The sequence below is a fragment of the Pituophis catenifer genome, unplaced genomic scaffold (genome assembly GCF_029215685.1).
Source record: "Pituophis catenifer annectens isolate HBS135680 unplaced genomic scaffold, rPitCat1.0.hap2 SCAF_1, whole genome shotgun sequence".
NCBI lineage: Eukaryota > Metazoa > Chordata > Lepidosauria > Squamata > Colubridae > Pituophis > Pituophis catenifer.
This window is the reverse complement of record NW_027256881.1, coordinates 21,965,210-21,986,852: the sequence shown is the minus strand read 5'-3', so window position 1 is coordinate 21,986,852 and position 21,643 is coordinate 21,965,210. Positions and strand designations below refer to the sequence as shown.

Here is a 21,643-nt window from a genome sequence, read left to right as displayed (position 1 = left end):
TCTGCTAAACAATAGGGGAACTCTAGGATGAATTGATCTTTTCTTGACAGCATTGAGTTTTAAGCTATGTATATTTAAGAGATGTTCTAGGAACCTTAGTCTATGGCAGGCCTGTGAAACTGGCGGCCGGCAGGCTGGATGCGTTGCGTGCAGGCCACGGCCATCCCGGCTCCACAAAGGCAAAGAACGTCATAATACATCACATGATGCAATCGAGTTTGACACCTGTGGTCTATGGGCTTTAATGCTGATCATGAAAGATTCTACCAGCACATCTCAAATCAGTGAATTCTGAGTCTGCTGCTGTGTGGGGAATGGAAATGATGGAAATAAAATCATTTACTTCAGATATTACTCACATGGCCATTTCTTCCCTTGAAGATAGCACTTATGTCCCCATTCCCACCAGGGGTGGGTTCCACTTACCTTCGCTACTGGTTCGCAACGGGAGCGTGCATGCGTGCTCATATGTGCTCGCTTTGCTCATGTGTAGTGCTTCTGCGCATGCACAGAGCATCCGTGATGATGTCCGGGCGGTTGGGTGGAGCCTCCTGCCACCATTACTACCAAGTCGCAAGATCCGGACCGAACCGGTAGCAACCCACCACCCTTCCACAAATACACCAGCATTTTTCTTACACCTGTCCTCTTTCTTGATTTTTAGACAAGAATATTCTGTCAAGCAGTTTACGACCACAGAAAGGATCAGGCTCTGCTCAGGGCCTCAAAATAATAAGGTTCAAGAAGAAAGAGGAGGATAGGCTTCAAAGCAAGGAAGCAATGGTCTGCAATGCATTGGCAATCAACTGCATTTCCTGAACGGCCATTTTGAATTCCTTGAGTTTTTTCCTGAACAGATTTTTTTTTTTTAATAATAGGCCCAGAATTATTGTGACTAATGAATCAATATATACCAAGTGTCAGCTGAAGCTCGGGGAGCTCTTTACATCTGGCAGGGAGAGGCAAGGCAAGCTTCCTCTAACCATTTCTCCCCTTGTTATGGTCGTCTTCCTGGGAAGCAGATGCAGTCTTTTATTCTTGCAGGCCTCTGTTCTTTGGCCAATAAATAGGGTCAATGTGTGTTGCCTTCCAAGTTATTTATAAGTTGCCACTTGGGGCAACTTTCCTTCAGGCAGGATATAATAAAAGCAGAAACAAATTTGGTGCCCATTTAAAGTCTACAGTAGAATCAGAACCAGAAAGTTTTTTTTTCCTTGGCAGTAACTCCATTATTGCTACCACTGGACTGAGTTTGTGTGATTGATTAATTTAAATGGAGTGTAATTTACCTGGATGGTGTGGTGCAGCAAACAGACAGAATAAGGGAGACAGCAGTTGTCTCTTTATTTGGTTGCCACAAGAAAAAGGTATCTGGAGCTGAAGCAAAGATACCATATTTTTCGGAGTATAAGACACACCAGACTATAAGACGCACCTACCTTTTTTGGTGAGGAAAACAAGAAAAAGAAATCTGCCTTGCCCCCCAGCAATTTTACCTCGTTGCAGCAAACAGCTTGCTTTACTTTCATTTTCGTTTTCAGCATAGCTTGATTAGCACAAGAAAAAAAAATCTGCTCCAGCAATTTACCTCCTTGCAGCAAGCAGCAGAGGCCCTCACAAAACAGCTGAGAGTCGGGAGGCCAATCCAATCAGCTTGTGCTAATTAGGCTGTGCTGAAGCTGAAAGGAGCTGTTTCTTTCCGCTTGCAGCAAGGAGGTAACTGCTGGAAGGCAGAGGCCAAAGGGTGGGGGCCAGTGGGTGGGTGAGGCTACATTCGGTATATAAGACACACCTAAATTTTCACCCGCTTTTAGGGGGGGAAAGGTGCGTCTTACATTCCGAAAAATATGGTATGTTGGGAGGGGGCAGAGCCTGTCCTCAACTCCAGGAAGTATCATATGGCATCCTCTTTTTCCTACCTTTCTTCCCCATTCTCAATTTTGCTCTTCAGGTGGTGATGGATATCTATGAGCTGGAGAACCCTGAGGGTGTAATTCTGTCCATGGGGGGCCAGCTTCCCAATAATATTGCTATGGCCTTACACCGGCAGCAGTGCCGGATCCTGGGCACTTCCCCCGAAGCCATTGACTCCGCTGAGAACCGCTTCAAGTTCTCCCGTCTTCTGGATACCATCAATATCAGCCAGCCTCTCTGGAAGGAGCTCTCAGATATGGAGGTGAATAGAAGGTGCTCCAACTAAAGAGAATGAGTGGGTGGGAATAGGGGGCAATCCTCAAAGTGAGACCACCATCAGTTAGGTCTCTTTCCATTTAAACCATGTAAAGTCAAGGAGCTATAGAGCTAGTTTTGTCACGGCAAGTATATGAGGAAGTATAGCAAATTCCCAGTGTCCACCTCTTTGGAAGTTTTACTTTTTTCTAATTGCTAATGTAATGAACGGCAGACTGGCATTTTTTTTTTTTTTTTAATTTGATTTATATGCCGCCCTTCTCCGGAGACTCAGGGCGGCTTACAGTGCGTTAAGCAATAGCCTTCATACTTTTGTATATTTATACAAAGTCAGCTTATTGCCCCCACAAACTGGGTCCTCATTTAACCTACCTTAGAAAGGATGGAAGGCTGAGTCAACCTTGAGCCTTGGAGAGATTCGAACCAGCAGTAAATTGCAGGCAGCTGTGTTAATAACAGGGTGCTTTAAACCACTGTAGTACCAAGGCTCTTTAGGGTAAGAAAGGAAATTAAAGTCTGTTGGTCATTGGAACTAACCTGTTTACACATTTTAGGGAAGGGAGGATATGGATGATTTGATGCTGGGAATTTCTGGTACATCCTGGGAAACTGGCAAAGGAAACAATGGCCAAAGATGAGACCAAAGGGCTGTTGCTCCAGATATAGCCTTTGTAACCCTTTGATATCTCTCCCCTGTAGTCAGCCAAGCAGTTCTGCTGCAAGGTGGGATACCCTTGTGTGGTGCGTCCTTCCTACGTGCTTAGCGGTGCGGCCATGAACGTGGCTTACACGGATAACGACCTGGAGAGGTTCCTTAGCAACGCTGTTGCTGTTTCCAAGGAGCAGCCTGTTGTTATCTCCAAGTTCATCCAAGAGGCCAAGGTGGGCAGGGCTGATGGGTGGGTTTTGCATGCCAAACAGTCACTTTGGATGATGTGACGGGCTCAGCTGATCAAAACAAGCACAGGACTGTAGCGGGAGGTCACCCTTGAAAGCAGTCCCATGATGCTCATCTGTTCAACCCAGGGGCTTACTCTTTGTGTGATCAGGAAAACCCTGCTTTCTTTGACATTCAGGAAGACAGGCACAAGGGAGGTGTTATTGACAGGGTGTTTGAGGCTCTCGTACTTTCCTCCCAACAGGAGATAGATGTCGATGCTGTGGCCTGTGATGGACAAGTGGTGGCCATTGCCATTTCCGAGCATGTGGAGAATGCTGGTGTACATTCAGGGGATGCCACACTAGTGACGCCCCCACAGGACATTACACCCAAGACACTGGAGCGGATCAAGACGATTGTGCACGCCATCGGACAGGAGCTGCAAGTCACAGGACCCTTCAACCTCCAACTCATTGCCAAGGTAATATAGGAAGTGGAAGTGAGAAGTCAGTCTAGCAGTCATGACTAAATCAGATTTCTCAGCTCTAGTGTGCACACATGCTGTTTGTGTGTTTGACTTTTGGTTGTGGCCTGTTGGCTGCCAGCCCCTCCAGCAGCCAAATCAGAGGAGGAGGAGGCGTGGGAGTCAGGGTCAGCATCAAGGCAACCTGAGAGCTCGGAGGGGAAAGAGGAAATGCAGCTGGCAGAGAGAGAGAGAGAGAGAGAGAGAGAGAGAGAGAGAGGCGGAGCCTGGGCCGTCCATCAGCCCTCAGATGGAGAGTCAACAACCCCCAGGTCTGGAAGTGGCTGATGAGGAAGAGAAGGAACAGCTGGGCCCAGTTCCTTCTCCTCTGAAGAGAGGAGAGCAGTGGAAATCTGTAGGCCGATCCTTGGGACGGAAGAGTCACCACTGTTAGCAAAGCCCCACCCTAGCTCTGGGGATAAAAGGCAGGGGGCGGAGATGAATATGTGGTAGACAACTATTCATCTCCTGGCTGGACAGACTTGTTAGCCTGCGGTGAGAGAGAAACTTTTTTCCGGGGCTGCCAGGGCTCCTAATAAAGGAATCTTTGAGTTAACTTCAGAGGGTTTGTCGTGTTTGGGGAGCTGGGTCAGAACACTTTTCTTTATTAATTGAACAATAACAGAGATTGATCTTACTTAATTGAAAGGTACTGTATATCTTCTAATGTTAATGTGAAAAATGTGATGTAGATTAGAGTCTCTAGTATAATTTGGAGCTAACACCCTCTTATCGTTGCTGGTGCTCCATGAACCATCCTGCCAACCTGCTTCTCTTTCCTGCAGCATGACCAGCTGAAGGTGATTGAATGCAATGTGCGAGTTTCTCGATCCTTTCCGTTTGTCTCCAAGACGCTGGGTGTTGACCTAGTAGCTTTGGCCACGCAAGTGATCATGGGAGAAGAGGTGGAGTCCGTTGGACTCATGACAGGCACAGGCATTGTTGGTGTCAAGGTAAGTGGCTGAATAGCTTAATAGAGGGAATCACATACACATACAGTAGACAGTGAAGATTTGAGCCCTGATATACTTTTTCCAGAGGGACGTGGTGGCTCAGTGGCTAAGACACTGAGTTTGTCGATCGAAAGGTCGGCAGTTCAGCGATTCAAATCCCCAGTGCTGCGTAACAGGGTGAGCTTCCATTACTTGTCCCAGCTTCTGCCAACCTAGCAGTTCAAAAGCACAAAAATGCAAGTAGAAAAAATAGGGACCACCTCTGGCGTTTAGTCATGCTGGCCACATGACCACAGAGACGTCTTCAGACAGCGCTGGCTCTTCGGCTTTGAAACCGAGATGAGCACCACCCCCTAGAGTCGGGAACGACTAAGCACATATGTGCGAGAGGAATCTTTATCTTTACTTTTATGCAGCTGAATAGCTTAATAGAGGGAATCACATTCATATACAGTAGATAGTGAAGATTTCAGCCCTGATATACCTTTTCTATGCTTCTTAGAACAGTCATAGCTTGGGATATGAATGACTTGACCGTTTAATTTTGTTCTCTTGTTTTCTTACTCAGGTGCCCCAGTTTTCATTCTCACGACTGGCAGGTGCCGATGTGGTGCTGGGGGTAGAGATGACCAGCACAGGTGAGGTCGCCTGCTTTGGGGAGAATCGTTGTGAGGCCTACCTGAAAGCCATGCTGAGCACTGGCTTCAAGATTCCCAAGAAGAACATCCTGCTGACTATTGGGAGTTACAAGGTCAGTTGGGTGGAAAGGGTAATGACTTTTGCCAGGAGGAAAAGCAGAATAGTCTTCTTGGTGTCACCATCTCCAAGCCTTTTTTCAGGTTAAACATTCCTAATTTTAAATGTCCCACTATCTATGCTTTTGTTGTAATAGCAGAACAACTGGTAATGTTTCTTACAACCCTTCTAGATTATTTTGAGGTTTGCTTTAAGGGTTTATATGGAATGAAAAATAACCCAAGTATTCTTGTTGTAATAAATGGTGGTAAGATTGGATTTTGGGAACTGGGTGAGAGAGCAGAGATTGCAAGAATGCAAAGAAATCAATGGGAAGGATTGGGGAAGGTGGCTTATAGCAAGAGCGAACATGCTTATGATGTGTCTGAAGTCTGAACAAGTGTGCCTTGCCTCTTTAATTCACATCTCTTTTAGAATAAGAGTGAGTTGCTGTCCACAGTGCGTACCCTGGAAGGCTTGGGCTATAATCTCTATGCCAGTCTGGGCACTGCTGATTTTTATACAGAGCATGGCATTAAGGTAGGTATATGGATGGTCATGACACCTCATGGTATTTCTGCTACAAAGGCAGGTCAATTAGGTTAAAAATTAGGCTAATACCCTGTTTCCCCTAAAATAAGACATCCCCTGATAATAAGCCCAATCGGGCTTTTGAGTGCATGCACTAAAATAAACCCGCCCTGAAAATAAGCCCTCCCTGAAAATATTTAAACACATGCACAGCCGGTCCCCTTCATTTCCTCTGGTTTCCTCCACACGCCCCAAAATAATAAGACCTCCCCGAAAATAAGGCCAAGCGCTTATTTCGGGGTTCAAAAAAATATAAGATAGGGTCTTATTTTCGGGGAAACATGGCAGCTAATAACAATACCGCTTCACAGTGCTTTACAGCCCTCTCTAAGTGGTTTACAGAGTCAACATATTGCCCCCAACAATCTGGGTCCTCATTTTACTGACCTCAGAAGGAGGGAAGGCTGAGTCAACCTTGAGCCGGTGAAATAATAATAATAATAATAATAATAATAATAATAATAATAATAATAATAATAATATAATAATAATAATAATAATATAATAATAATAATAATAATAATAATAATAATAATAATTAATTCATCTTTAAAACCAGAGTTCTTCTGAAGTTGGGTGACTTAGAAATGTGATAAATAAATACATTCCCACAATGCTGGTTGGGAATTCTGGAAGTATGTTTATTTTTTTACAATATTTGTAGACTGCCCCAGTTGTTAGTTTCTGGGCAGCATACAATAAGGCAAGCAAATAAAACAATTAAACAAGCAAACAGCAATACCAAAATGGAACAAAACTTGTATACAAGGTGGAATGCCTACATTAAGCAATTCATTTAAGACCAAACACACAGTGGAAGGAAAAGCAAGGAGAGAGGATGCTACATGTACCTCATAGGGAAGCATAACCCATCCCATAGTATATAGCAGGGGTGCTATTCATCAGGTTCTGACAGGTTCTGGAGAACCGGTAGCAGAAATTTTGAGTAGTTCAGAGAACCGGCAAGTACCACCTTTGGCTGGCCCCAGAGTGGTGTAGGAACGGAGATTTTGCAGTATCCTTCCCCTGCCATGCCCACCAAGCCACACCCACAGAACTGGTAGTAAAAAAATTTGAATTCCACCTGGTATATAGGCTGTTTCAGAGAAGGCCTGTTGCCTCATGTAGGTTCCGTGTATTTCCCAAGAAGGAGAAATTTTCAGTAGACCTTTTGTGATGTTCAGACTGGATGGGCAGAATTGACCTTGACAAGGTGATACTGATGTAACCCAATGCTACATACAGTCAGCCCCACTAGATAGACCAGACCAGGAAATCATCTCCACAAAAAGGCTAAAACTACTTCTATTGAGATCAGTTAAAATAAAATAACAGAATCTTATAAGTCTATACTGAATCTCCTCCTTCTCATAGTTTAATGAATTGGGGGATGGTTGAGTTGCTTCCAAATGTTATGTGAACATTCTGGCCTTAAAAATGCTTTAGCCCCCTTTGTCTAAGCAATTTTGCAGGTTCTTCCAGCCTAATTCACATTTGTACTTCAGAGCCATCATTATATAACTTATGGAATGTGTGACTCACAAAAGGTTCTGATGACTCCGTCTCTATTTTGCAGTTGTTTGGGCTAATCTGCCAAGACCATGACTGGCACTCTTGCATTGTCTTGAGTGTTGTATATCCTGATGGCTAAAGGGCGGCTTGCTATTTCTTTTTGTGGCAGGTGATGGCTGTGGATTGGCATTTTGAAGAGGCAGATGGCAATGAAATGCCATGCAAGGAGAACCAACAGCGCAGCATTTTGGATTATTTGGCTGAAAATCACTTTGATTTAGTGATCAATCTATCGATGCGCAACTCTGGCGGAAGGAGGCTGTCTTCATTTGTCACGAAGGGCTACCGAACACGACGGCTGGCAGTTGACTACTCAGTGCCCCTCATCATAGACATCAAGTGCACCAAGCTTTTTGTTGAGGTTTGTGAAGGGTGGCAATGACCAGATGAATTGGAGAGGGATTGGGCGGTGATGAAGAGAAACATGGGATTCAGCTTCAGAAGAATGCTCAGATCTCTAGTGTGCATTGTGTGTCTGTTGGATGGGGGATGTCCTTTGCTATTCTGAGAGATTGAGTCCTTCTCTTTTTCTCTGTTTCTGTTCTCCATTAGGCTCTCGGGCAAATTGGAGGGCCCCCTCCGTTGAAGATGCATGTGGACTGTATGACCTCACAGAAACTCATCCGCTTGCCAGGTAGATCAAAGTTGGAGCACTTGCATAGGGGGAAGATTTATCTAGAGAAAAGAATGCGAATAGAATAGAATAGAATAGAATAGAATAGAATTGAATTGAATTGAATTGAATTGAATTGAATTGAATTGAATTGAATTGAATTGAATTGAATTGAATTCTTTATTGGCCAAGTGTGATTGGACACACAAGGAATTTGTCTTGGTGCTTATGCTCTCAGTGTACATAAAAAGAAAAGATCAAGAATCTTTTGTCAAGAATCAACACTTAATGATAGCCATATGGTACAAATAAGCAATCAGGAAACAATATCAATATAAATCATAAGGATACCAGCAATAAGGTTACAGTCATAAGTGGAAGGAGATGGGTGGTGGGGATGATAAGAAGATTAATAGTAGTGCAGATAGTAGTGCAGACTTAGTAAATAGTTTGACAGTGTTGAGGGAATTATTTGTTTAGCAGAGTGATGGCATTCGGGAAAAAAACTGTTCTTGTATCTAGTTGTTCTGGTGTGCAGTGCTCTATAGCATCGTTTTGAGGGTAGGAGTTGAAACAGTTTATGTCCAGGATGCGAGGGGTCTAAATATTTTCACAGCCCTCTTTTTGACTCGTGCAGTATACAGGTCCTCAATGGAAGGCAGGTTGGTAGCAATTGTTTTTTCTGCAGTTCTAATTATCCTCTGAAGTCTGTGTCTGTCTTGTTGGGTTGCAGAACCAAACCAGACAGTTATAGTGGTGCAGATGACAGACTCAATAATTTCTCTGTAGAACTATATCAGCAGCTCCAACTTGATCTTTGCCTTTTTAGAAAGGCTCACTTATTGAATTTGGAGCCCTGCGAGGTAGGATTTGTTCCTTTGCCAGCCCCTGAGAACCAGAATGGAGAGCAAGGCTATTACAAAAAAGATTCCTGAGTCCAAGGAGAGGGGATAGGTGACAAAATAGCTATGAGCTATTTAATATGGCTTCAGACTAATTGCAATAAATATTATTGATGAGAGTCTAAGAGATTCTGTCGACTTCAAGATGAACAACATAGTTAAACTATGTAAAGTCGGGGATCTGTGATTTATAGCTGAGTTCAGGTCCAGAGCTTGATAGACAAGAAAGCTGAACTTGCTACAAGCAGTCATCTATTTACGATCACAATTGTATCTGCCATTTTGATAAGTCATTGCGATCGTAAGTCAAATCACCATGTGACCAGACTCATTTTTACAGCAGTTTTTACAATGGTTGTAAAGTAAGTCACCACAGTCCACCAATAAAGGACAATATTTGTAGCTCAGGATTGAAATGGGAGATCCTTGGTGTTCTCTGAACGTGCGTGTTCTCTTGCAGACATTTCATTACCCAAATTAGGTAACATCATCAGTGCTAGAAAGGAGCCCTTACTAGCACTGATGATATTATCTAATTTGGGTAATGAAACTTCTGCAAAAAAACAAGCAAGCTGAAAGAGCACCAAGGACCCCTCACCACAGTCATTAAGCAAACCACATTAAGCCGGCTTTCATGCCTAAAATGGGACTAGAACTCCGTTTCCTCGTTTCTAGCCTGGTGCCTTCACCACTGGACCTACTGGTTTACCTATTGACTGCAGATGCAGTTTATCACAGGTTTTTCCATTGATTGTGGGTTGAGTTCATTTATTACATGGGAAATTCCTATTTCAGAGATTGACTGAAAATAACCACATTTTCCCCTATTAAAAGGTATGAATGAGCTCAGAGGAGTTAAACAGAAAATGACTTTCCTAGTTGTTGAAAGTGTAAGAATTTAATTTGTTCAACTTTATTTTCATTTATTTATTTGTATCCCACCTTTATTATTTGTATAAATAACTCAAGGTGGAGAACATATCCAACATACCTTTCTTCTCCTGTTTTCCCTATAACAACCTGGTGAGGTGTATTGGGTTGGGAGAGAGTGACTGCCCCAAAGTCACCCAGCTGACTTTCATGGCAAAGGCGGGACTTTGAACTCACAGTCTTCCACTTTCTATTCTGGCACCTTAACCACTAGACCAGGGGTCAGCAACCAGCGGCTCTGGAGCCGCATGTGGCTCTTTCACCCCTCTGCTGTGGCTCCCTTTCACTCAAAATATGTGTCACAACCACCAATGTGCAACATCCGCCGGTATGCGATTTATTGAGCTTTTCAACCCCCGGTAGGCCAACCGTGGATAAATCCAAGAATAGAAAAGTTTCGGAAGAAAACAGAATGTTTAATTCAATTACATATGCTAGTTTTGTGGCCGCTCAAGAAATAGCCAGGGACTGGAAGGGTTTTGTGGCTCCCGGTGTTTTCTTTTCTGTGGGAAACTGTTCCAAATGGCTCTTTTGAGTGTTTAAGGTTGCAGACCAAACCGGCTCTCTCAATCCTTGAGAGCTGCAGAGTATTCCTTTTTTGGTCCTTAGGGCACCATAATCATTTTTGGCTTCAGGGTGGGTACACCTATACTGTGGACATGAGATATACAGAAACTACACACTTCACATGAACTACAGCATTCACACGATGTGTGTAGGGATATACAAGCAGCAGCCCTATACATGTGTTTTCAGGAGTGAACCTTAGAGAAAGTGAGATCTCTGGGTTCACATTTACAGTGTTCTATAGTAAATATCTGGGTTTGTACAATAGGCTAGATTTGGCTTAAAATGAGATTGACTGTTTTTTAATTCAGTGTGCTCCTGGAACCCAGTGTATTGCATGTTCAGATGTAACATAGTTTATTATTATTATTTATCTGTGAACATAGCTATTGTGCTCTAAAGCACACGCATTGTGTAAAGGAGTTTATCCTCAGGCTTGCGATCTTCTGTTAAAGGGGGTCTGAAATAGGCCTGCCTTTCATCCGCATGGTTTCCTGTGAGCATAACAATGCTCCCTTTTTATGACCCTGTAATCCCCTTAATTCAGAGTAGAGTCAGAGCGACTGGATGGAGCTGAGCATTTACTGGCCGGATGCCCTTCCTGATGTCAACTGGAGTTTGCAGCTTTGAGCATAATATCACTGTGTGATCAAAAACAAGAATAGTCCTTTTCCCCCACTGATTTCTCCTCTTTCTCTTCCTTCAGGTCTAATAGATATCCATGTGCACTTGAGAGAACCGGGAGCCACCCATAAAGAAGACTTCAAATCTGGTACAGCTGCTGCTCTAGCTGGCGGCATCACGATGGTTTGTGCGATGCCAAATACCTCACCTGCTATCACTGATACCAGTTCTTTTGCCCTAGTGCAGAAGGTAAGGGCTGCCCAGATTGTGACTAATGGGGGCAAGGGAAAGATGAGACTTTTTGATAGTGGTTTCCAGAGTAGCAAAAGACTTCTGAAGAAAGATATCTGGCCCTTTATTACTTGTCCTTTGTATTAGGAAAGATTGTTCAGTGTGCACATTGCTGCTATTTCTGATGTTCTTTTTGTTAAATTAGTGGAATATTACCAATTCGGTTTGCAATCAAATGGAAAGGCAATACCAGTCAAGAAAATAATTTAATTGCTATAAGTGGAATTAATTATTAAAATCATGTTGCCTATACCATCTAGAAGAAAGTTGTCTTTCCCATGATATAGGAGACTTAACCTGTAGTCACATTAAAACTAGCAAAACTTCAGCATGGAAATGTTTAATGCATTTCTCAGCAAGCATTTCAAATTATGGTCTGATAGTTGCTTGGACGAATACTTTGTTGTTGTTACGCATTTTGTTATGTATGTGTTTATTGAATGCTCTTCTGGTCAAGATGAAGCTGTTCTGAGTTTGGCAATTCTCAGCTTGGTATATCCTTGGTAATCTAAATACTAAAAAGGAGAGTAAACTTGTCACACCTTTTGAGGCTGACTTTTTCTTTTTCCATCCTTGCCTACCTCTAGTTGGCTGAGGCTGGAGCCCGCTGTGATTTTGCACTGTATGTTGGAGCTTCATCTGACAATGCTGGCTCTCTGGGACCAGTGGCTGGAGCTGCTGCTGGTCTAAAGATGTACCTGAATGACACTTTCTCTGACCTCAAGATGGACAATGTTTCTCTCTGGATGGAGGTGTGTTTTATTTTGTTCGATCTCTGGTGCTTTGTTTCCTTAGCAAGAAAGGGGAAATTGTGTTGATGTGGAAGATTTTATTCTCTTCCCTTACTGCAGCCCTGAAATAGAATTTCTACTATCCCATCTGCCAATATTTCAATAATTTAATGGGTAGGCTATTAGAAGGCATTCAAACAATCTCTGCCCTAGGTTAGTGCATATTTATCCACTGTATTTAATCTTTCATCTTTCCAAACCACTCCAGCACTTTGAAAAGTGGCCCAAGCACCTTCCAATTGTAGCACACGCTGAGAAACAGACAGTGGCAGCCATTTTGATGGTGGCACAGCTATACCAGCGTCCTGTCCACATCTGCCATGTGGCCCGCAAGGAAGAGGTAAGTAATTTTTGTGAAAAAGCTTAAAGAATAAGGGTGTAAGTTTAGGGAAGGTCCATGAACCAAAAACAAGAAAGTCTCTTTAAGATTTTTCTTCTTCCAACCAAATAGAGCCTAATCTCTGGTATGACTAGTAAGTGACTTGCAAGACTTCCTGTATCTTTATTAAAATCCTTGATATGAATCTGGATGAAAATTCCGGGGGTAACATTTCATCTCTTCACAGATCCTGATCATCAAAGCAGCAAAGCAGAAGGGCATTGAGGTGACCTGTGAGGTGGCTCCCCATCACCTCTTTCTCTGCCAGGAAGATCTGAGGCGTATTGGGGAAGGCCGGGGTCAGGTGCGCCCCATGTTGGGCACTCGCGAAGACATGGAGGCCCTTTGGGACAACCTGGACACCATTGACTGCTTTGCTACAGACCATGGTAAATGTGGTTTCAGTTTAGATTGCTGGAAAGCTTCAGCATCAGGACATGTCCAAAAATGGTTTCAATGGTTATTAGCCCCATCCTCTTATTTCTGAGAGTTCAGAAGAATGTGTGGGACTAGAAGCAGGGAAGGCAAGCCTGCCTATTATACCCAGTACCAGTTGGCACAGCTGCAGTATGAAAGCTTTTCCTTTGCCATATCTTTCCTTTTCTACTTCCAGCTCCACACACATTAGAGGAGAAGCTTGGAAAGGAACCTCCCCCGGGCTTCCCAGGTCTGGAGACTATGCTGCCTCTGTTGCTTACAGCAGTTTCTGAAGGACGCCTCACTGTGGAAGACATTGTCAAGCGCCTTTATGATAATCCTCGGCGCATATTTGGACTCCCTGTACAGGAAGACACATACATTGAGGTGGGGCTGTTGTTGTGGGAGAAGGGTCTTGAGCAGGGGTGGGCTTCAAAAATTTCAACAACGGGTTCTCTGCCTGGTTGCTGGGTGGGCGTGGCCATGGTGGGCATGGCCTAGTTGGCTTCCTGCACCACAGTGGGGGACTATTTTCGCCTTCCCAGGCTCCAGAGGCTTTCCTCAAGCCTCTGGAAGGGCGAAAACTGCCTCTCCCAGGCTCCGGAGGCCCCCATTTCCAGCCTTCCAGAACTTCCGGGAAGCCTGTTTTCCCCCCTCCCTGAGTCTCTGCGCGGGCCCTGCACTTACCTCGCATCCAAAACGGGCCGCATGGAGACTCCTGGGAGGGGGGGGCAGGGTGGGAGGGGTCAGCCAGGGGTGGGATTTGGCAGTTCTCCAAACGAGCCATAACGTTAGCTACAGGTTCTCCCAAACCCGGGCAAACCCATAGCAACCCACCCCTGGTCTTGAGGAGAGAATTTAAGAATCCTGTCCAAACTGGCATCCTTGCCTTAACTCTTTTTTGTCAGAAAAACTATTGCTAGAAAGCTTTCTTTGGCCACAAAGCCATGACTGCCTACTCCATGACATAGACCTCTCACCATCAATACCAGCAGCTGATCTTTCTAAGTTGTTATATCTTCTGGCAGGTGGATCTGGAGCAGGAGTGGCTGGTGCCAACCCATACAGCTTTCAGTAAATCCCAGTGGACTCCTTTTGAAGGGATGCGAGTGAAGGGGACTGTACGTCGTGTTATTCTCCGTGGAGAAGTGGCTTATATTGACGGACAGGTAAATACAAAGCAGCTGAGGAATGAGTGTAGAAAAAAATATATTCCCTTTATCTGATTAAAGGAATCCTCTATGGGCCTTTTGGCTACCTCCTTTTTATGAAGTTTTGATGCCAAAGGGGTTAGGACTGATGTGAGCGTTTTGTGTTGTGTAGGTTCTCGTATCCCCAGGTTACGGGCAGGATGTGCGAAAGTGGCCATGCTCAGTACCTCTCCCACCACCAGCCAAAGAGATCCTGAAGGTAGGTACTGGAGCCCAACTAAGAAGGGACAAAGGAGGAGGATGCTTGGGAATAGATGGATAAATGGATAAAGGTGGGAAATTTGGGAGATGCTGTTAGTGAAAAGGGAAACTATTCCCTAAATTTCTGTGGCTCAGTTCCTCTCATCTTGCAGACACCTGAGCGTCCTCATACCACTGTGCAAACAGAGATCTTTCGTGGCCGTGCATCTAGTCCTCGGCGAGCTGCTCCAGTGGGAGAGGCACGATTCTACTTGGCCCCCCGCATCCATCGTGCTTCAGATCCTGGGCTGCCAGGTGATGGATGAAAGGGTACCTGGAATGGATTCCTTTCTGGGGCAGGTGTTTAGGGAAGGAGGGCTGAGCCATGGCAAGCTGTCTCTGTTAGTCCGTAATTCTTGTCCCCTTCCTTTGACTAGCTGATGATCTCAGAGAAAGAGCTATCAAAAAAGCGCCTGAGCCAGGTGAGTTCTTTCTGCTATACCCTCTCTCTGTGATTTAATTTTCAAATCAGGTTTTTTATTCTAAGTAGCCTTAGGGAAAGAGCTGCTTGTTTAAATTTAGATATGGCCATGTAGATTTCAGTCTCTTACAGCCTTTCTCCATGGGCCAAGTTTGTTGAAGGAGAAATGGGGAGGGGCAAAATTGGTTGCTATAGACAACAAGACCAGAAAGGGACTCCACTTTGGATTTTATATCAGATGGGACTCTGAGGCAGGGAGGTCAAGGTATTAAGGGCCAATTGCATTAATATTTTTTTTAAATGTTGATTATAACAGTAAGGTATGTTTTATCCCTGCAACATTGCATATCAACTAATGAGAGACAAACTAGTTCAAAACCATTGATTTAGTAGAAATCTTCTATAAACTTAGAATAATCTTTTTAATCTTGGCCTGGTTAAAACAATCTTATTCCTCTTCTTATGAAGCCAATCCATTAAATGTATCCCACTGTCTACTATCTCATTTGACAAAGATAGTTTAGCCACCATGATCAAATTTCAAAATTGACATTTTAATTTTTAAATAATATTTCAGGTTTGATTATTTCTTATACTTTGCTTGTGCATCAGTTAATTGAACCTAGTCTGAATATAGGCAAAACACCATTTGGCTCTGCCTTTTTAAAAGTTCAGGTTCTAAAGAGTTATTCTGCTGGTGTTTGTCCTATAGCCGAAAAATTGATTCCTCTCCTTCTTTTAGCGGGAGACTTGTGCCCATGTAGGGTTTGGGCAAACAGTCGCTTCTATCCTGGTTACTCTAATGAATGATAATAGCTTAGAATTAAGGCTTGCAAGGTTATGAAAGGAAAGAATTAGAGGAACAACCCCAAAAATAGAGCAGGATCAGAAAAAGGCAAGAGAGACAGAGACAGATCCCTTACATCTTCTCTTGCATATTCTGCTTGAAGTACTGATCTTTTCTTTATCCCTTCAGACTTGTCCATGGTCCAGGATGGCCCATTATACCTTGTTGGCCCCTTACCCAGGCAAGCATCTCTTCAGAGTCTGCCGCATCCTCAAACCTCACCATTACTCCATCCTCTTGTGGGGCAACATATACTGTCAGTCAAACAGTTCACAAAGGGCCAGGTATTTGCATACTAGCTTTTTCCCCTCCTACATTCTGGTCTCTGTGCTCATGGAATTCCTGTACTCAAATTCCTAAGCTGCTTCTCCACAACGTGCTCCTGTTTTTTTTTCAGATGTCTCATTTGTTTAACGTCGCACACAATCTGCGCATGTTGGTGCAAAAAGAGCGCAGTCTTGACATCCTCAAGGTGAGGGAAACATTGAATTGGGACAATGGGAATGAGATTTGGGGAGGGCAGGAAAAACAGCAATACTAAACCAGAGCTACGTTTGCACAGGGAAAGGTGATGGCCTCTATGTTTTACGAAGCAAGCACACGTACCAGCAGCTCATTTTCTGCAGCCATGTATCGTCTGGGTGGCTCTGTGCTCCCCTTTTCCGAGGCCACCTCATCCTGCCAAAAGGGAGAATCTCTGGCAGACTCAGTCCAGACCATGACCTGCTATGCTGACGTTGTTGTTCTGAGGCACCCCCAGCCAGGTGCAGTGGAGGTAAAGATGGGCAAGGGATTAAAGAAGAGGTTGCATGATGAAGAAGTGATGGTGGGTTATGTTCATGGTATGGTACTGGGGTCTGCAACCGTAAACACTGAAAGAGCCATTTGGATCCGTTTCCCACAGAAAAGAAAACACCAGGAGCCACAAAATCCTTCCCGTGCCTGACTATTTCTTGAGCAGCCACAAAACTAGCATATGTAGTTGAATTTCTTCAACTATGTAGTTGAATTTCTTCATATGTAGTTCTGTTTTCTTCTGAAACTTTTCTTCGATTTATCCATGGTTGGCCTACCAGGGATTGAATAGCTCAATAAATTGTATGCCGGCGGTGTCGCACATTGGCAGTTGTGACACATATTTTGAGTGACAGGGAGCCACAGCAGAGGGTTCAAAGAGCCACATGTGGCTCCAGAGCCGCAGGTTGCTGACCCCTGGTATGATACAAGTTCAGAGAAACTAGCAATCCTGTCTCCCCTTCCCTTTCTCACCTGGGTTTGTTTTTTTGCCTTCATGATAGAGGCCATTCATTTTCTTAACTTTTAAATGTATGCCTCAGAAATCCATGACCAATTTTATTGATTGTAAATTCAAGCATCTGGTTCTCAAGATGCCTGCAAAAACACCTTCTGTAGAAGCTGTGTTTTGTTTTTTGTTTTTACTTCTCTGGACTGCTTGATCTCACCTTCTGGCTTCCAATAAATCATCTGATCTGTGAGCAGCAAGGATCTATTTCTCTGTTTCTACGCACTGTGCTAAATATAAATATAGTTTTTCCTCTAGATACAATTCATATAGTCGTAGGGAAAACATGGTTCTGCCAACTGCATCAATTATTTGGTCTCAATGGACTATAGTCTTATCCAAATCATTAAAATTATAATATTGGAAAGAAAGGAGAAGCTTGACCTGCTGAATGTAGCTGGATGTGGGTGGAAATTTGGATAGCATGACCAAAATATGGAGACCTGAGGTTGAGTTTAAAAGTAGTAGTGCGCAACAAACACCATCTGTGACTTTAGGGAGATGATTCCTGGCAGTTTGAGTTTTCCCAGAAGAAAATATTTGGGAATCACTGAGGCAGATTTGCTGGTTTCTGGTTAAGAACAATACATGGAAGCCACAAAGGATTTATGAAGTGACTGAATAAAGAAATGAATCAGCTGCTCACTTTAATGGCTTCTTCCCCTCCCATTTTATACCAGTTGGCTGCCAAACATTGCCGCAAACCTGTGATCAATGCAGGTGATGGAGTTGGAGAACACCCCACTCAAGGTCTGCTGGACATCTTCACCATCCGTGAAGAGTTGGGTACTGTCAACGGCATGACGGTAAGGAAAGTTGTGGGCTTATTTCCAATACTTTTGTCTGCATGCTTACTTTCCACAGATCAGGAAGCCTCATGACCTTCTTCCCTCTTTTCCAGATCACCATGGTGGGAGACCTGAAGCACGGGCGCACGGTCCACTCCCTCGCCCGCCTTCTGACCTTGTACCGTGTCAGCTTGCGTTATGTCACTCCACCCAACCTGCGCATGCCCTCTGATATCTTCGACTTCGTAGCCTCCAAGGGAATCAAGCAGGTGAAGATGGGAAGGGGGGAGTTTACCATCATGGGTTCTTGGTTCCATTGCTTGGATCTTGATGTTGACTGCTTCCTTCTTATGCTCTTCTTTCCCAGGAGGAGTTTGAGAACATTGAAGAGGCTCTACCAGACACAGATGTTCTTTACATGACTCGCATCCAGAAGGAGCGCTTTGCTTCAGTCCAGGAATATGAGATGGTAGGTGAAAGCACCCAGATGAACTGTCCTCCAAGTCATTACACCAAATGGCTAGATTCACACATTGCCCTTAATCCTGGTTTATTTCAGCATTCATTTCTTGAACAAGCTATCATTAAATGGCTCCCAGAATTATTTTCTGAACCTCAGAAAATAACTCTATATGGATATGTCTGTTGTCCCAACCAGCAGCGACAAGATCCTATGTTTCCCCTCAGCATCAGAATATATTCTAGTAGAAGAGAAAGAAAGAGAAGATCCTGTTCTTGCCCTTTTATTGAGAAAGATATCCTGCTTTTTAGCTAAAGACACACATGTTGGATTCACAAAACATACTAGGCTAATTTGTTTCAGTTTACTATGTTGCTTCAGACCTCATTTATTTTTTTAATTTATTTGAGAAACATACAAAATTGCCTAGTTTGTATGTCAATTTGGCAAATCCTAGGCTTGGTCACTTCAGTGGGTTGAATCAGGGGTGGGTTCTACTTACCTTTACTACGGGTTTGCAGCGGGGCCATGCGCAGAAGCGTTCTGATGACATCGGGGTCGGTGGGCAGAGCCTCCTGCCGGTTTTATATTGGTTCTATAGAACTGGTGCGAACGGGGGCAACCCACCACTAGGTTGAACCCATGTTTTCTGAGGGCTCAAAATGTGGAATCTCTAGCTAAATTCATTTTCTGGATCCTGACTACTTGGAGCAACACAAGGGCTGAGTATTTTGAAACCACCTGAAAAGTGGCATTGCAGAAATGGGCAGTTCCCCTGAGCATGGGATAGAGCTGCTAACAACCAAGAACTCATCCAAGTCTTTTCTCTCTAGTGTTTTGGGCAGTTTATCTTGACACCGCATATCATGACCCGGGCCAAGAAGAAGATGGTGGTGATGCATCCAATGCCCCGTGTCAATGAAATCAGGTGCGAAGGAGCTAATCCTACCTCAGCTCATTTATGTTCTCCTGAAATACAAAATATGCTACACTTGGGTAAGACTTTCTTCCAGGAGTTTTCCACCCAGCCTGTATGCACAAAAGGCTCAATCCTTGATGCTGGGGGAATGGTAAGCAGCAGCTCACACTTATCTCAGTGGTGAAATCCAAATTTTTTTTACTACCAGTTCTGTGGGCGTTGCTTGGTGGGCATGGTGTGGCTTGGTGGGCATGGCTTGGTGGGCATGGCAAGGGAAGGATACTGCAAAATCTCCATTCCCACCCCACTCCAGGGGAAGGATACTGCAAAATCCCCATACCTCCCCACTCCTGGGGGAAGGATATTGCAAAATCTCCATTCCTGCCCCATTCGGGCCAGCCAGAGGTGGTATTTGCCGGTTCTCCATACTACTCAAAATTTCCGCTACCGGTTGTCCAGAACCTATCAGAACCTGCTGGATTTCACCCCTGATTTATCTCCATCTGAAAAGTGGAACAAAATGTTACTTCTGGTCAAGTTAAAACTCCTGGGTTATTAAGGTTGTTATGGACATCAAAACCCTTAGTTCAGAACGTCCTATCAAAAACAAGCACTTCTGTTTGATCAAACTACCATTCTTATTGAATAAAGCAACGGTCTCTTTTACGAGACTAGGCATGGGAGGAGAGGGAAAGCTTCTGTAAATTTGATGGTGGTGAATGATAATCCTTATCTTGGCATCTCTTTCTAGCGTGGAGGTGGATTCGGATCCCCGGGCAGCCTACTTCCGGCAGGCAGAGAACGGCATGTATATCCGCATGGCACTCTTGGCCACCGTGCTTGGTCGGTACTGATCCTTGTCTGTTGCAGCCCAGACTGGACATGAAGAGGGATTAAATTTTGGTCCCTCGGTCAGCTGTCTCACCTCATATGCAAGTTGATACTATTTGACTGGGTTTATGCTCACTTTGTGCTACCAAAGACCAAATAATACTCTTGGTGGGGCAGGCTTTCTGCCAAGGACATCAGGAGTGCAGAGCAAAAATCAGAAGCTCAGGAAAGGTAGCTTAATTTTTTCTTTCTCTTCGGTTCTTGTCTTCCACAGCCCTGTTTCTGGAATTTGTGCTAGGGAGATGCTTTGTCCGATACAATTCCTCGTTCTTAGTTTTACTTTTGGTCGGTCCGAATTCTCTCAAATTGCTGCTCCTCTCATTTGGATCCTATCCATTGGCGAAAGGAGGGGCGGGGGGCTATTTGTCTGTCAGTGGCTATGCAGAATACCACTACAATTGTTTTTCCAAGGCTGAGAAAGCAGACTTGGCTATCATGTGAGCATTCTTCTCATCTGTGAACCAAACTGACGCCTTTGGGATTTTTTTAAAGAAAAATAAAAGTATTGAATACAACCTGTGCTGATTGCTTGTATTTTGGGGGACTATTCAAAAATAAACTGAATACATGTCCTACTGCAAATCAATGAAAGGAGAAAGGGTAACCCTTTCATACCCCGAGAAACTCTTGCAAAGAAAGGCAGGCAGGCAGATAGGTAGGCAGGTAAACATTGCTGGATGGACAGCAGCACATTGGATCCCTGAAGGGCAAACAGGATATAACCTTACCTTATAAGTAGAAAAAGAGAAGAATCACAATTGATGACTCACTGATGCAAGAAACAGGAAGAAAATGTATTACTGATTGATTCATTAGATGCAGTCATATGCTGTTTTCCAAATAGTAACTCAAGGTGGCATCCAAGCTCTCTCTCCTCTCTTTTCTCCCCACAATAACTATTTGCACCATATGGAGTGGGTGGGCTGGTTTAAGAGAGAATAATTGGCCCACAGTTACCCATTGAGTTCCTGTGCTAAGGAAACGCAGCATGCTGACAAAACTCACTGGTTCTTAAGGTGTGCTATTTTAACCAAGAACAGGTATCAAGGGTGTGACAGTTTTCAAGATTTATCAAGTCTATTGATGATTATAATCCCATCCTGATAACACATGTGAACGCATGATACTGCATGAAAACAGCTGAAACTGTATCACAGTGGTGAAATCAAATTTTTTTACTACTCATTCTGTGGGCGTGGCATGGCTTGGTGGGTGTGGCTTGGTGGGTGTGGCAGGGGAAGGATACTGCAAAATCTCCATTCCCACCCCATTCCAGGGGAAAGATACTGTAAAATCCCCATTCCCTCCTCACTCCTCAGGGAAGGGTATTGCAAAATCTCCATTCCCACCCCACTCTGGGGCCAGCTAGAGGTGGTATTTGCCGGTTCCCCGAACTACTCAAAATTTCCACTACCGTTTCTTTGAACTGCTCAAAAGTTCTGCTACCGGTTCTCCAGAACCTGTTAGAACCTGCTGGATTCACCCCTGCTGTATCAGCATAGATTTTAAACTTGGAAGGAAGTTCAAAACCTTGGGGGCTTAGTTGGCATCCATCCTTCAATCCATAGGGAAAGGAAAAGAAGAATACTGCAAGTCAATGATTTA

At 44.0% G+C, this 21,643-nt stretch overlaps 1 protein-coding gene across 1 annotated transcript in view; it reads left to right on the top strand.

Annotated features, from left to right (window-relative positions):
• The window catches only part of CAD (carbamoyl-phosphate synthetase 2, aspartate transcarbamylase, and dihydroorotase), a 41,752-nt gene extending 21,254 nt beyond the window's left edge, over positions 1 to 20,498 (top strand). Inside the window, exons 20-44 of the mRNA XM_070932166.1 lie at positions 1,952 to 2,176; positions 2,890 to 3,072; positions 3,333 to 3,551; positions 4,379 to 4,546; positions 5,115 to 5,297; positions 5,717 to 5,821; positions 7,554 to 7,805; positions 7,997 to 8,078; positions 11,163 to 11,329; positions 11,959 to 12,123; positions 12,371 to 12,502; positions 12,729 to 12,930; positions 13,155 to 13,345; positions 13,987 to 14,127; positions 14,282 to 14,368; positions 14,523 to 14,664; positions 14,787 to 14,831; positions 15,807 to 15,961; positions 16,075 to 16,149; positions 16,240 to 16,452; positions 17,661 to 17,786; positions 17,882 to 18,037; positions 18,136 to 18,237; positions 19,062 to 19,156; positions 19,899 to 20,498. Coding sequence (XP_070788267.1) covers positions 1,952 to 2,176; positions 2,890 to 3,072; positions 3,333 to 3,551; positions 4,379 to 4,546; positions 5,115 to 5,297; positions 5,717 to 5,821; positions 7,554 to 7,805; positions 7,997 to 8,078; positions 11,163 to 11,329; positions 11,959 to 12,123; positions 12,371 to 12,502; positions 12,729 to 12,930; positions 13,155 to 13,345; positions 13,987 to 14,127; positions 14,282 to 14,368; positions 14,523 to 14,664; positions 14,787 to 14,831; positions 15,807 to 15,961; positions 16,075 to 16,149; positions 16,240 to 16,452; positions 17,661 to 17,786; positions 17,882 to 18,037; positions 18,136 to 18,237; positions 19,062 to 19,156; positions 19,899 to 20,001 — 3,714 coding nt within the window. The 3' untranslated portion in view covers positions 20,002 to 20,498. The remainder of the gene's footprint in view (positions 1 to 1,951; positions 2,177 to 2,889; positions 3,073 to 3,332; positions 3,552 to 4,378; positions 4,547 to 5,114; positions 5,298 to 5,716; positions 5,822 to 7,553; positions 7,806 to 7,996; positions 8,079 to 11,162; positions 11,330 to 11,958; positions 12,124 to 12,370; positions 12,503 to 12,728; positions 12,931 to 13,154; positions 13,346 to 13,986; positions 14,128 to 14,281; positions 14,369 to 14,522; positions 14,665 to 14,786; positions 14,832 to 15,806; positions 15,962 to 16,074; positions 16,150 to 16,239; positions 16,453 to 17,660; positions 17,787 to 17,881; positions 18,038 to 18,135; positions 18,238 to 19,061; positions 19,157 to 19,898) is intronic.
• The last annotated feature ends 1,145 nt before the right edge of the window (positions 20,499 to 21,643 follow it).